Source organism: Lutra lutra, chromosome 16 (genome assembly GCF_902655055.1).
Source record: "Lutra lutra chromosome 16, mLutLut1.2, whole genome shotgun sequence".
NCBI lineage: Eukaryota > Metazoa > Chordata > Mammalia > Carnivora > Mustelidae > Lutra > Lutra lutra.
Genome location: NC_062293.1, coordinates 50626787 through 50640187, shown reverse-complemented (window position 1 = coordinate 50640187; position 13401 = coordinate 50626787). Strand labels below are relative to the sequence as shown.

The 13401-nt window shown below is 42.8% G+C and overlaps 1 protein-coding gene across 1 annotated transcript in view; it reads left to right on the top strand.

The window, feature by feature from the left end:
• The window catches only part of LOC125087326 (serine/threonine-protein kinase ULK2-like), a 55174-nt gene extending 42450 nt beyond the window's left edge, over positions 1 to 12724 (top strand). Inside the window, 9 exon segments of the mRNA XM_047707527.1 lie at positions 3568 to 3717; positions 5275 to 5483; positions 7170 to 7293; positions 7296 to 7347; positions 7954 to 8072; positions 8450 to 8530; positions 8533 to 8606; positions 11303 to 11438; positions 12237 to 12724. Of these exon segments, the coding sequence (XP_047563483.1) occupies positions 3568 to 3717; positions 5275 to 5483; positions 7170 to 7293; positions 7296 to 7347; positions 7954 to 8072; positions 8450 to 8530; positions 8533 to 8606; positions 11303 to 11438; positions 12237 to 12295 (1004 nt within the window). The 3' untranslated portion in view covers positions 12296 to 12724.
• Positions 12725 to 13401: the final 677 nt, after the last annotated feature.

The following is a 13401-nucleotide window of genomic DNA, read 5'->3' as shown; positions in this document are numbered from 1 at the left end:
ATGTGTTTATTTTTGGATCCTAATTCTATTTCACCAATCTATATGTCTTTTATTGTGTTGGTACCATACTGCCTTGATTATTATACCATTATAGTAACCAAGGAAATGAGAGTCCTTTGTTCTTCATTTTCAAGATTGTTTTGGTTATTCTGGGTCCTTGAGTTTCCATTGTGAAATGGAAATTTTATGAAGTGAAATTTTTCCCTGGACTGCTAAGTTGCTTTCACATATGAAAATCAGTTAATGTAATACATAATACTCAATATGCTAGAAATAGAATTTACGCACGTGATAAAGAACATCTATGAAAAATGCACAACTAACGTCGTATTTAAAGGTCGAAGATTGAATATTTTCCCTGTAAGATCACGAAACAGACAAAGATACCCATTCTCACCACTTCTATTCTACATTGTATCAGAGGCTCTAACCAGGGCAGTGGAGCAAAAACAAAAAAACAAAACACCCAGCTTGGAAAGGAAGAAGTAAAACTCCCTCTCTTCACAGATGGCATGATTTTGTATGTAGAAAATCCTAAGTAATCCACTAAAAAACTATTTGAACTAATAAATTCAGCAGCATTGCAGAGTACAAGATCAGTACCCAAAAATCCACTGTATTTCAGTACCCAAAAATCCACTGTATTTCTTATACACTGGCAAGAAACGATCTGAAAGTGACATTAAGAAAACAATTCTGTGTAAGATACCATCAGAAATAATAAAATACTTAGGAACAAATTTATACTTGTAAACTAGAAAACTTTGGTTCTGGAAACTACAAAACAGTGATGAGATAAAGAAGACATAAATAAATGGAAAGAAACCCTGTATGTATAGATCAGAAGACTTAATATTGTTAAGTTGCTGTACTTTCCAAATTGAGCTGTAGACTGAATGAAACCTCTGCATGTGACACATGATTTCCTCTTACTGCTCCGAAGGTTGTCTCCTAGTCTTTGGCTTTTACGGTTTTACTATGATGTTTCTGGGGGTGGCTCTCTTTGAGTTTATCTTCCGTTGAGTTTGTTGAGCTTCCTGGATATACAGATTGATGTTTTTCATCAGACTTGAGAAATTTTCAGCCATTATCAATTTGGATATTCTTTTCTGCTTTTTTCTGCCTCTCCTCTCCTCCTGGCACCCCTAGCATGCATATAATCCACATTATGCATAGGTACACTTAGTGGTGTCTCCTAGTTCTTTTGAGGCTCTCTTTTCGCTCTGTGCTGCACATTGTACAGTCTCTATCGATTTATCTTCAAGTTCATGGATTCTTTCTTCTGCCAGTTCACATGTGCTGCTGAACCCCTGTAGTGAATTTTTAATTTCAGTTATTGTTCTTTTTAACTCCTGAATTTGCCTTGGTTCTTTTTTATAATCTCTCTCTTTAATGATATTCTCTATTTGATGAGACATTATGATCATACTTTACCTTAAAATTTTTTTCTTATTTGAGTATAGTTGACATACAAGTTCACATTAGTTTTAGGTGTACGACATAGTGATTCAGCATCTCTATACATTATGCTGTGCTCGCCACAAGGGTAGCTGCCATCTGTCCCCATACATCACTATCATAGCATCATTGCCTGTATTCCCTGTGCTGTACCTTTTATTCCCATGACTTACTCATTTCTTAACTGCAAGCCTGTATCTTCTACTCCTCTTCACCCATTTTGCCTTTTTCCCCTCACCTCCCCTCCCTCTGGCAACCATCCGTTTGTTCTCTGTATTTATAGGTTTGATTCTGCTTTTTGTTTGTTTATTTTGTTTTTCCATTTCCACATGTGAGTGAAATCACATGGTATTTGTCTTTTTCAGTCTGAGTTATTTCACTTGGGCATAATACCCTCTAGGTCCATCCCTGTTGTCACAAAGGGCAAGAGCCCATCCCTTTTTACGGCTGTGTAATATTCCACTGTATAAGTAAAACACCTACACCACATCTTCTTTATCCATTCATTTGTTGATGGACAGTTAGGTTGCTTCCATATCTTTGCTATTGTAAATAATGCTGCATTGAACATAAGGGTGCATGTACCCAGGTGCCCCTAAGTGGTTGTTTGTTAAAGAGAGAATTTTTACCACAGTGCCTCTGTGACGCAGTTAGTTAAGTATCTGACTTTTGGTTCCTGCTCAGTTGTGATCTCAGGGTCGTGAGATCGAGCCCCATGTTGGGCTCCCTGCTCAGTACCAAGTCTGCTTAAGACTCTGTGTCTCTCACTCCCTACTCCCCACTCTCTTTCTTAAATGAATAAGAAAATTAATTTTCACCAGTTACAGTTGTTGCACTGAGAAGCAGGTCTCTGATGCTGCTCACACTTAACACGGCCATTCTGAAAGTCGTCGTTCTGGTGCTGTTTTCCAGAAGTCAGTCATTACGAGTTGGAACAGTTTTTGGAATTAGCTTGTTTGAAAAACCGTATTACGTCTCACCCCCTTTTACAAATTAATTTAAATTTATAGGGTTTGCAAGGTCTGCATGAATATGTGTTGTAATTTAAGTCCAAGTTTGTGTGTATGAAACCAGATTTTTCTCCCTAAACAACATTTAGGCATAAAATGCATCTTTGATCATTTTTATCCTCTTTTTCTCTTCTCTTTTCCACATGAACTTTACTGTCATCTTTCGAAATCACAGATTTCTCTTTCTAATCATGAAGTCTCCATTTCTGAAAATAAAAACTGCTGATAATAGGAAAAACTTAAGACCTTAAAAGAAGTAGGGTCATTGTCTCTTAAAATACATCCATAATCATATTTAAATACAGGAATACCTACAAATAGATACTGTTTAATTAATTTCCACTTACTGTTCATGGCTTCCTAGGAGATTTGTATAAACTCTCTGTTCTGTTAATTAGATGCTTCAAGTTTGTTATGCTCTGTTGTGGATAGGATGGACACTGATGGTAGGTTTTTTCTGTATCTGGTTTTAAATTTGTGATTTGTATTGTTAACTCCCACCTCCATTCTGTGTCCTCAGAAATGTAATGTTTTTGAGATGCTTGAGTGTGAAAAGGCTTTGGACACCTTTTATTGATTCTGTGTAGTTTGGTGGAGAGGGACTCTCCACCTTCCCTTCCTTTAACCCACACCAACCCATCAGGGCCCCTGACATTGGGTCCACCCCCATTTCTTCCTGATAGATGTACGGCTGCAATTCCAAGGCCCACGTGTACTATGACTCAACTTTCTCTGGCTCTTACACCGTGGAGAGTGCTGATCTCCCTTCATCTTTCCCTCATATTTTTATCCTAAGTTCTTGGTTTCCACTTTTTCGAATGATCCTTAACAGGTGTGACAGCAGCTCATGTCCCTTAGAAGTCTATGAAGTGACTCTGAGTCACTTTTGGTGTAAGGAAGGTTCACAGCTGAGAAGAGAGTACTGTAAAATACTACTAATGCAGATCTGTGTTGACTTTCTGATGTTAAGAGTAATAAGTACCTAATGTAAAAAAGCCCCCAGAAACCCAACTATAAAAGTAATGGTCTCCCTGTAACCCCACCCCCAAATCGAAACACCGTGGAAGCGACGTAACATTGTGTGAACTTTTCGCTGTAGCCCCTGCAGGAGCTTGTGGTGGTGGACTGGCACCTCCTATAGGAACAGCAGCAAGTTCCAGAGCTGTCCTGTTCACTGTAGGATCTCCTCCACACAGTGCCACGGCCCCCACTTGTACCCATATGGTCCTTCGAACAAGAACAACCTCAGGTGAAGAATTGTCTTATTATCATTTTGGCTTGTGTTTGGAGTGCAGTGTTCTGTCGATGACTTGATGATGCGACTCGGGCGAGTCCCTCAGCCTCTCTGGACTTCAGTTTCCTTACCAGTGACATTGAGATCATCACTTTCTTGACCTTAAAGGGGTTATAAGGCATAAATGGGATGTTATTTGTAGGGGGGAAACTTTGTAAGATAAGAGCACTGCATGTTGATAACACTGTATTATAGTGGTATAATGTACCTGTGACTTCTCCATGATGAAGGAGCGGCGCGTCTGCGGTGCTCGTTATGTCTTTATATTAAAGGCGTATTTCAGTACCTCTGGTAAATTTTTTGGAATGGTAGATGGTTGTTTATCTTTGCTTTTGTTCTTAGAAACCTCAGTTTCACCTTTTTTCATAGTTCGGGTCCTAATCTTTGCACTTAGCCCTACCTGCATTTAGATAGGCCAGTAGATTGGTTTTATCATCCATTCTCTATAAATTGGTTATTAATACCCCAAATTAAGGAAGCATTTAGCTTGGACTGGAAATGAGTTATCACTTAGCATTGTCATCTGTATTGTACCTTGTGTCCTTTAAATTCTCTTCTGCTACGTAAGTTACCAATCAAAATGTCGGGAGATTTATAAGCAAAGGATTATAAACAGGTAGTGAGAGAGGAAGTAGAGTCAATAATCTTGTCCTTCGGATTATTGAAAGTATTAAATAATAGTAAAATGTCATTTTCAGAAAGTGACATTTTATACCTGTTAGCTAAGCCAGCGCTAGAAGATGGAGGTGCCCAGCATTGCTGAGGTGTGGTAGGGTCTGTGTGTGTGCTCACACCTGGGGTCGAAAGTAGTGTGGCAGTTGTCACAAGAGCTGTGAAGATGTAACATTTGACCTGCGGTAACCCCATTCCTGTTTATAATACCACTTCAGAGTACCTAATCACAAATGCATCATCCAAATGAAGGGAAAACTTTAGATTTCATTACAGTGTTATCTGTGGCTTAAAAAACCAGAAATAGTGTAAATCCTCCAGACAGTCATCACATACAGAAGTTTAGGGAACTGCTGTGCCTCTGCTGCGTTCTATGATGAGGAGGACTATGGGGCTACGGGGAGAAATGTATACGCTATAAACTTGTTTAAAACAAGCCATGAAGGGGCGCCTGGGCGGCTCAGTCGGTGAAGCGGCCGCCCTCAGCTCAGGTCATGATCCTGGAACCCCAGGAAGGAGCCCTGCATCCAGCTCCCTGCTCGGTGGGGTGTCTGCCTCTCCCTCTGCCCCTCCCCCTGCTCTTGATCTCTCTCTCTCTCTTTCTCTCTCTCTCTCTCTGGCTCACTCGCTCTCGAATCAATAAATAAAATCTTTAAAAAAAAAACGACCTAGCCATGATGATGTCGATAAAATAGATGTATAAACAAGGAATAAAGTTGACCTTGGAGAAATAAAACCTCTTCATAGGCTCCACTGGGGGGTCCGTGACGGTTGCTGGCCTGGCGGGAGTGGGGGACGCAGCCCACCGGCCCATGTGCTCACCGTCCTGTCCCCTTGCAGCCGGCTCCAGCAGCCCCGGGGGCTCCCTGTGCTCTGCCAGCAGCCGCGTGTGTGTGGGCTCCCCGCCGGGGCCCGGTTGGGGAGCTTCCCCTCCAGGAGCCGAGGCTGCTCCCAGCCTGAGATACATGCCCTATGGTGCTTCACCCCCAAGCCTGGAGGGGCTCGTCACCTTTGAAGCCCCGGAGCTGCCGGAGGAGACACTGATGGAGGTGAGAAGAGCCACGGAGGGCGTTCTAGCCACGGGGGGCGGGGGGGGGGGGGAGAGCAGACTGCTCCCAAAAGTGCCTGTTTGTTTTTGTTGTTGTTGTTGTTGTTTTTCTTTTCTTTACCTCGCCTTGTCTTTTCTATTTGAAAGCCACTGCTGACACGCTTTCAGAATAATGTGGACAGTGACACTCATCCAGAACAAGCTTTGGTTGATAGGAAGCGACAGATACAGATTTTTCGTCTGAAGTTTAGTTTCTTTCCATCGGTAGGACTTGGAAAGCATAATCTTGGTCCTGAAACCAGAACTTTTTATTTTCAGTGTTTGCTTCCCTTTATAACATAAAAATGACACACTTAGGCTTAAAAGTAATCAAGTGTAATTAGATGCGTCACTAACCCGGAGAAATAACCCCAGCAGGCAGACGCTCGCATTGGTAGACCAGCCCCTGCCCTCCTGGAGCCAGTTGTGCAGGGAGACCCGCATCAGAATCCTGCGAACACAGACTGAGAACAGGCGAGGTTCCTTCGGTGACTGCACAGGGAGTGCCAGTTCAGTTCCTCAGTCCTGCCTCCCGGACATCGTTCGGGAGCCCACACTGTGTCCTCCTGCTGATTACAGTGCTGACTTGGCTTGCATTTCCAGTCGAAATGATCAGTTCTCCAGACCAACAGAGAACAGATGCTCTCTCCATGCTGGACCTCTAGCATTTCTGTTTTGTGTGAATGTCTGTTCTTTCGCAGAGAAGTTATAAAATGGTGCATGCAAAATATATCAGTGATTTCCTAGTGAATTCAGTCGTAATTTTGAACATGTGTTTAACCCAGGGCTACAATTGGAAAGGCAGTTGTCAGAGTATTTTCAATCACATTAGACACAAATTGCTTTCCAGTACTTTTAACGGTATATTAGAATATATAGTGCTATATGCATGTATATGTATACATATATATGTAAGAGAGTAGGGAGACCGTCACAAGTTAATTGGTTTTATTCTCTTTTCTCGAGGAAATGATTTTCATCCTTTTTTAATCATAAAAGGAGAATGAGAAGCTTAGTCTTAGGATTTCGAGAAACATTTATAGCTAAAAACACATCTCAAAACAACACTAATTTTAGACTACTCATTTTTAATGCCTGCTATTATGTCTACGCTTACTCCCCTCTTTAACTAACTGGACAGCTCACCAAGATTTTAGAGCTTTGGTGTCAGGAATCACTGTGAACTGAAAACCCACTGGGAATTAAAATAAGGCATCTCTCAAACTGTAAGTCAGTAGAATTTGCAGACCTGTCAAGAAGAGTGGTTTAGTGTATGGAATAGCCTTTCAATCCCGGTATTTATTTTGTCATGTTTTGTCTCAGATGTTGATTTTATTGTTTAGTTTTGTTGTTGTCGTTATTGTTTCTAGTAAAAGCACGTGACCTCATATTTTTGAAACTTAATTTTGTGGCTGCTCTCATCCATACACACAAACGCATGCACACAATTCCCACACACCCACATTGTGTTTCACCTGTGCTTATTTTCCTACTAGTTTCGGGGAATTTAAAAACTGTAGTCTGTTCTACTCATTCTGATGTTCGCAAGTATAAAAACACGGTAGCTTCGGCCGCGGTGTATATACAGAAACAAGTATGCCCGTCTTCTTAGTTTCTAAGTTTCTAAGACAGTTTGGCTTTGCCACAGAGAGAACACACAGACACCTTACGCCACCTCAACGTGATGCTGATGTTCACGGAGTGCGTGCTGGACCTGACGGCCGTGCGGGGCAGCCACCCGGAGCTGTGCACATCCGCTGTCTCCTTGTACCAATCCAGGAGAGTGTGGTCGTGGACCAGATCAGCCAGCTGAGCCAAGACTGGGGGTACGTGCCCCCTTTGTCGTTCGCTTCCAAATTCTCCCTGCTTTCTGTAAATTCGTGTCTGAGATGGAGGTCCTGTCAGACACTAGGGATTGTGTCTCATGAAGAGCTTCAAGGGAGCTCTTGGTTATGTCACTGGCCTAGATTCCACTTGTGAGCCAAGACTTGAAGATTCTGCAGCCTTAGTATTGCGTCTTCCTTGTGACTTATACTGTTGAAAGTATTTGATGATGAAGAGGTTGTATTGATCTTGAGTCTTTTCACACACGTTTTTTTCTGTGCTGAACCTTTTCCCTTCAGGAGTTATTTGTGCATTAAAAATGTAGCCTCTGCCTTCGGCTCAGGTCATGGTCTCGGGGTCCTGGGATCGAGCCCTGCATTGGGCTCTCTTCTCAGAGGGGAGCCTCCTGCCCCTCTCTCTCTGCCTTTCTCTCTGCCTACTTGTGATCTCTCTCTCTCTCTGTTAAGTAAATAAATAAAATATTTTTTAAAAAATGTCAAGGAGGATGATACTCCTTTAGAAATGCTCTCTGGTGACCCGATGCGTAGAGGGCGGAATGGGGCGCGTTGGCTCGCGGGATAACACTCTCTGCCTTCCTTCCGGCGCAGGCGCGTGGAGCAGCTGGTGTTATACATGAAAGCCGCACAGCTCTTAGCAGCCTCTCTGCATCTCGCCAAAGCCCAGATCAAGTCCGGGAAGCTGAGCCCGTCCACAGCTGTGAAACAAGGTACAGGGGGTGTGCGACAGTACCCGCGTCCACGCCCGCACCCTCGCACCGCCCTCTTCCCCTTTACACCTAGAGAGAGTTTGATGTGGAGTCTGTGCTAGTAAAAACTCTTAGATGGGCAAAGATGCTGACTTTTCTGGGTTGTGCTCTTGCCATTTAATTGATACAGAGAACAGCCAAAAAGGCTTTCTTTATTCTCAACTTTTCCTTAACTGGAAGAGAACCCATGAAAGAACCTGATTTCTGGTCATTTTTTTCCCCCAAGGATCATTTAGTGCCACTTTCCTTAAATTGGCAGAAAAGGTGCATGTCACTATGACTTTATTTTTATTTTGGGAGGAAAATTAAAATTAGTTCTCATCTCGACTTCTTTCCAGTTGTTAAAAATCTGAATGAACGATACAAATTCTGCATCACCATGTGCAAGAAACTTACAGAAAAGCTGAATCGCTTCTTCTCTACAAACAGAGATTTATTGATGAAATCAACAGCGTGACTGCAGAGAAACTCATCTATACTTGTGCTGTAGAAATGGTAACCCTTTTAAATATTGAATATTATATAGGCCGATCTTCTGAGTTGAATACCTACTTCATACTTTCCCTTTATTATTTTTTTTAAAGATGTATTTATTTTGAGAGAGAGCACACTAGTTGCGGGGGCAGAGAGAGTTTCAAGCAGACTCTGTGCTCAGCACAGAGCCCGATGCAGGACGCAGTCTCACGACCCTGAGATCACAGCCTGAGCTGAAACCAAGAGTCAGAGGCTTAACCAACTGCGCCACCCAGGCGCCCTTTGACGTTATCCTTTTAAAAAAAAGTTTCTGCCCTTAACCATTCCCAAGCCCCAAACATTGTGACTCCCTCTTAATGACAGGGGTAATTGGATGTCATTAGCCCAAGTAACACATTAAGTGACATTGGCTACCACATGTGGTGACATTTTATTGTACCTCTTAAAAATTGCTCACATTAGGCACAGTCTAATCTTTTTATACTTCGCATCTAAAGGCTTTAGCTAGATCTGCATTTTCTGCATTTTCTACTGTTTCAGAAACTTGGGAATAAAACATTAGGAGAAATCCTGCTGTTCACCAGCGCATGTGCCCCGACTGCTTACTGACCTTACCTGAGTAAAGACGCAAAGTAAAATCTGCTTTTCCAACTGTATTGTTGTACTATTGGAAATATTGTTTCTGTCTCATGGGGGGGGAATTGCTCTGAAGTAGAGATGAAATTAGGGACTGTTAAAGAAGTGATTAAGTGGGGGGAATTATTGACCAACCTTATTTTCTCCCACTTCCCCTCCAAATTTGTCCACTTGGAATTGTACTGTTACATTACCCTTGGCCTCATTTTGAAAGCCATTATCAAGTCATAGGAAAATAATTTTGGAATATAAACTGTTGATAAAAATAACAGATATTATGTTGCTCTAAACTATTGCTATGAATAATATGCATTCTGTCTCTCTGTACTGAATTAAGACTTCATATGGTATATGATTTTTAGAAGTTTGCCAGGAAAAACGTTCTCTCCAAAGCACTCACGGTGCTTCTTTCTTTTCTGATAGTAAGAGCAGTGTAGCTTGAGTAAGTTTGCCCAGGCTGCACAGCAAACTCACGGATATTAGCACTATCTTTAGTTAGCTTTTTCTTCTTCCTTTTCAGAATGGACTTTCTGTACCCCAATTTTTTTTTAATTGTAAGTGACTTTAAAGTATTGTTTGGAAGACACGGATGATATCGACAAATACATTAGGATACTGGGTTACTGACAGTCCTGGCATTTAATGATTAAAGAGCATGTTGACAAAATTCAGCCAAGTAAAACTGGAGATCTGTCTTTGTTAAATGACTCACGAGTCAGGCAGCATCCCACCTAGCAAGCAGTGGGGACCTTTGCTGAGCTCAATAAAACAAAGGTTTTTAAAAGGGAAGGGAGAGGTCATAAAAAAGAAGAACGGAATTTATTAGTCAGAAGTGCATTGTTCGGGCAAAGTTGCCCTCCTAAGAGGGAGCAGAACGTGTCCATTGACTAGGAAATGCCATGTTGACTGGGTAACGTCACATTCCTGAGTGACCGAGACTGCGTTCAGGTTGGGCATTAAGTCCTGGTTCGCTGACTCACCCTAAGTGATGCCATCTGGGCCTCATTTCAGAATACTGTTGGGAAAACTTCTGAAATACTCACAACCTGTGACTACTTCTGCTGTCCCTTCTTTCTGGAAAGCTCCTCCCCACCTTTCCCATCACCTGGCCATCTCCTGCTCCTCCTCCAGACTCAGCCTAAACACCACTTCCTGGAGGCTTTCCTGGATCTTCTCTCCATCCATAGTTGGGTTAGACGCACCCAGCCTGTATTCCCTACCATTCGGGGCTCCCTCTCTAGTACCACATATCCCTTGGCGTTAGGATGCCATGTTTCCCAGCCCCGTACGTCCTTCTAGACGGTGCGCTCTCCTTCACCATGTGCAGAGCGCCGGGAACGAGGGAAGGTGCTCATCACACATCTCTGAACAAATGAACGACTACGCCCTTTTGAAAATGCTTTGGTTAAAACAGGCTAAGAGATGACTTTTTTTCCCCCCCCCCGCAGCCTCCGCGCCCTCACCTCCCGGGCCGTCCCCCCCCAAGAGATGACTTCTAACACCACTTACTTATTATTACAGAATGTACTTTTTTAAAAAGATTTTATTTATTTATTTGACAGACTGAGAGAGATCACAAGTAGGCAGAGAGGCAGGCAGAGAGAGGAGGAAGCAAGCTCCCTGCTGAGCAGAGAGCCCGACTCAGGACTCGATCCCAGGACCCTGGGATCACAACCTGAGCCGAAGGCAGAGGATTAACCCACTGAGCCACCCAGACGCCCCATTATTATTACAAAATGTACTTTAATGAAGTGTCAGGCTGCGCTAGTGTGAAAGTGTATGTTTAAAAGAAGCTTCTTAGTGCAGTCCTAGAAGAGCCAGTTCAGGAACGTAAGTTTTGCGAGTCCTGCGTCTGAGTCTGAGATGACGTGAGATGGCAGACAAACTCTTTCGTCAAGCAGCTCCTGTTTTATTTTGCCTCTCTGATGAATTTTGGAGTTTTATATAGTTTGGTAGAGGATATCATTTTGTCAAATGTGTTAATTTTAGATAGATTCCATTAAAAGCTGCATTTGCCCAGATGGATTCGTATCTTTGGGGAAAAGTTGAGACTCTTCTCATTTCTGCCGACTTGGCTTCAGGTTCAGTCTGCCGCCCTGGATGAGATGTTTCAGCAGACCGAAGACATCGTTTATCGCTACCATAAGGCAGCCCTTCTTCTGGAAGGCCTCACTAAGATTCTCCAGGACCCTGCCGACATCGAAAATGTACATAAATGTAAGTCGACTTAGAACACAGGCAACCCAGTTGTCTCCTACAGGTGCAGTAGGAGGAGTGGGCAGAGTTCGGCACCATACGGCCTGGGTTTGGATCTTGGCTTTGGGCCAATCCCTTACCCTACCCGTGGTCTGTTTCTTCTTCTGAAAGATGAGAGAGTTGTTCGAGGGCTCGAGATAATGCACATGAAATCCTGGTGGCTTCGGATTTTCACACTGCATGACCGTGTTGGCAGATGTGTGTTTGTGTCTGTAGAGAGCTTTGGTTTTATTGTTAATAATAATGAAGGCAACTGTTCTAAGCCTCGTGAGCTTATTGGTGACTGAAGACTTTTATGAAGACTCCAGGGTAGATGTAGGATAGACAGCAGAGTGGAGATTGATAGGCTGCCGGGTGATGGTATCATTTATCAGAAAGAAGCCCTGGGTTTTGAGGAGGGGATGGTGGGCCCTTCGGAGTGTACATGCTCACACCACACAGCCTCGAAGGGATGCCAGTTCTGAAATGACTTGCATTTGGGAGTAAGCTGGCCATTCAGATCTAAATGTCCTGTGTTTTACGTGCCAGCCTAAGTTTTGCCACTGCGCGTCACTGAGCTGGAAATTGCATCCAAACAATTATCAGGCAGAAGGAAGACAAAATACTCAGAATGGCCAACTTTGGGCCAAAGAAAGGTCAGGGGCAAGGGTGCACGTGGAGAATTAATGGTGATGGGTTTGTTTTTTTTCCCCATTAGTTCTCCTTGCTTTGGTTTTGACAATAGACATGATTTTCATTATGAATTTATTTTATTTCTAGATAAAACTAGTATTGAAAGAAGATTGTCAGCACTCTGTTGTAGCTCCGCGACCCTGTGAGCAGCTGCAGGCTCGTCCCTGGACCAGCAGTGGGACTGAGAAGAGAGGTTTGGGATGACAGCTTGGGTTCTGGGTTTCCCCAGCCCCAGGAAACCCTAGTCTCCCACCTGGTGACTACCAAAGAACAAGCATGACTTCAAAAAGGAAAACCACCCAAAAAAACTACAGACTTGTAGGAAATCTGCCTTATTGGAGGCGTCAGCCCTTCCCTTTTCTCTGTAGAAGCAGAAGCAGAAGTATTCCACTTGGCTCTCAGTTTTGACGGGGTCAATAAATGGACCTTAGAAATAGAATGATCAGTGCAGTTATTCCTAAGGATAATTAAGAAGGGAACAAAGTAGGTGGCTCTATACTCAGTTCACCAGGGCAGTGTGTGAAATTCCACGTGTTTACTGAGGTATAAAGTAAATAAAATAAAATAAAATAAAAATCGACATCTCATCCAGGCAGTGTGATAACTGGGGTCGGTTTGTCTGAACCTGAGCACGCATCCGTCGACAGCCCAGGAAGAGCGAGCTCGAGAACGAGCTGAGAGAAGGCTCTTGGCAGAAGTGGTGAACTCTTCCATTTGATCGAATATGGACACATGTTCATCTTCCAAACTCTTTCATATTGCACTAATTTATTAAACACCTGTGTATTGGATTTTGCAATTTAAAACTAACTGAGGCACAATGGACTTGTTTAAAATATTTTACTTGATTATGTTATATACACACACCCTTTCCAGAATTCACATGTAACCTCTAGTGGACTTTTAAATGGTAAAAACTTGTGTTCATGTGAACCTTTGCATTTTTTTAACCTATCCATCTACACATACAGATTTTCTCAGTGGTGTCTTTGAGTTGCTGGCCGTTTGCTTTCGGTTGTATTTTTTATTGTGCATGCAGAGTGTGCATCGATGCCTGTGATCTCTAGGTTTACTAAAGGCTAGGTTTATTTGGGCAGTATTAGAGAAAAATACCAACTCGGGATCCTCTCAAGAGTTTTAATAGGGCCAAAACAAGGTTGGTGATCTAAAGGCTTGTTGGTGATGTGGAGTTTCTCCATGAAGTTAGTGACAAATGAGATTTGTCTTCTCTTAGGAAGACGGGCGGCTCTTT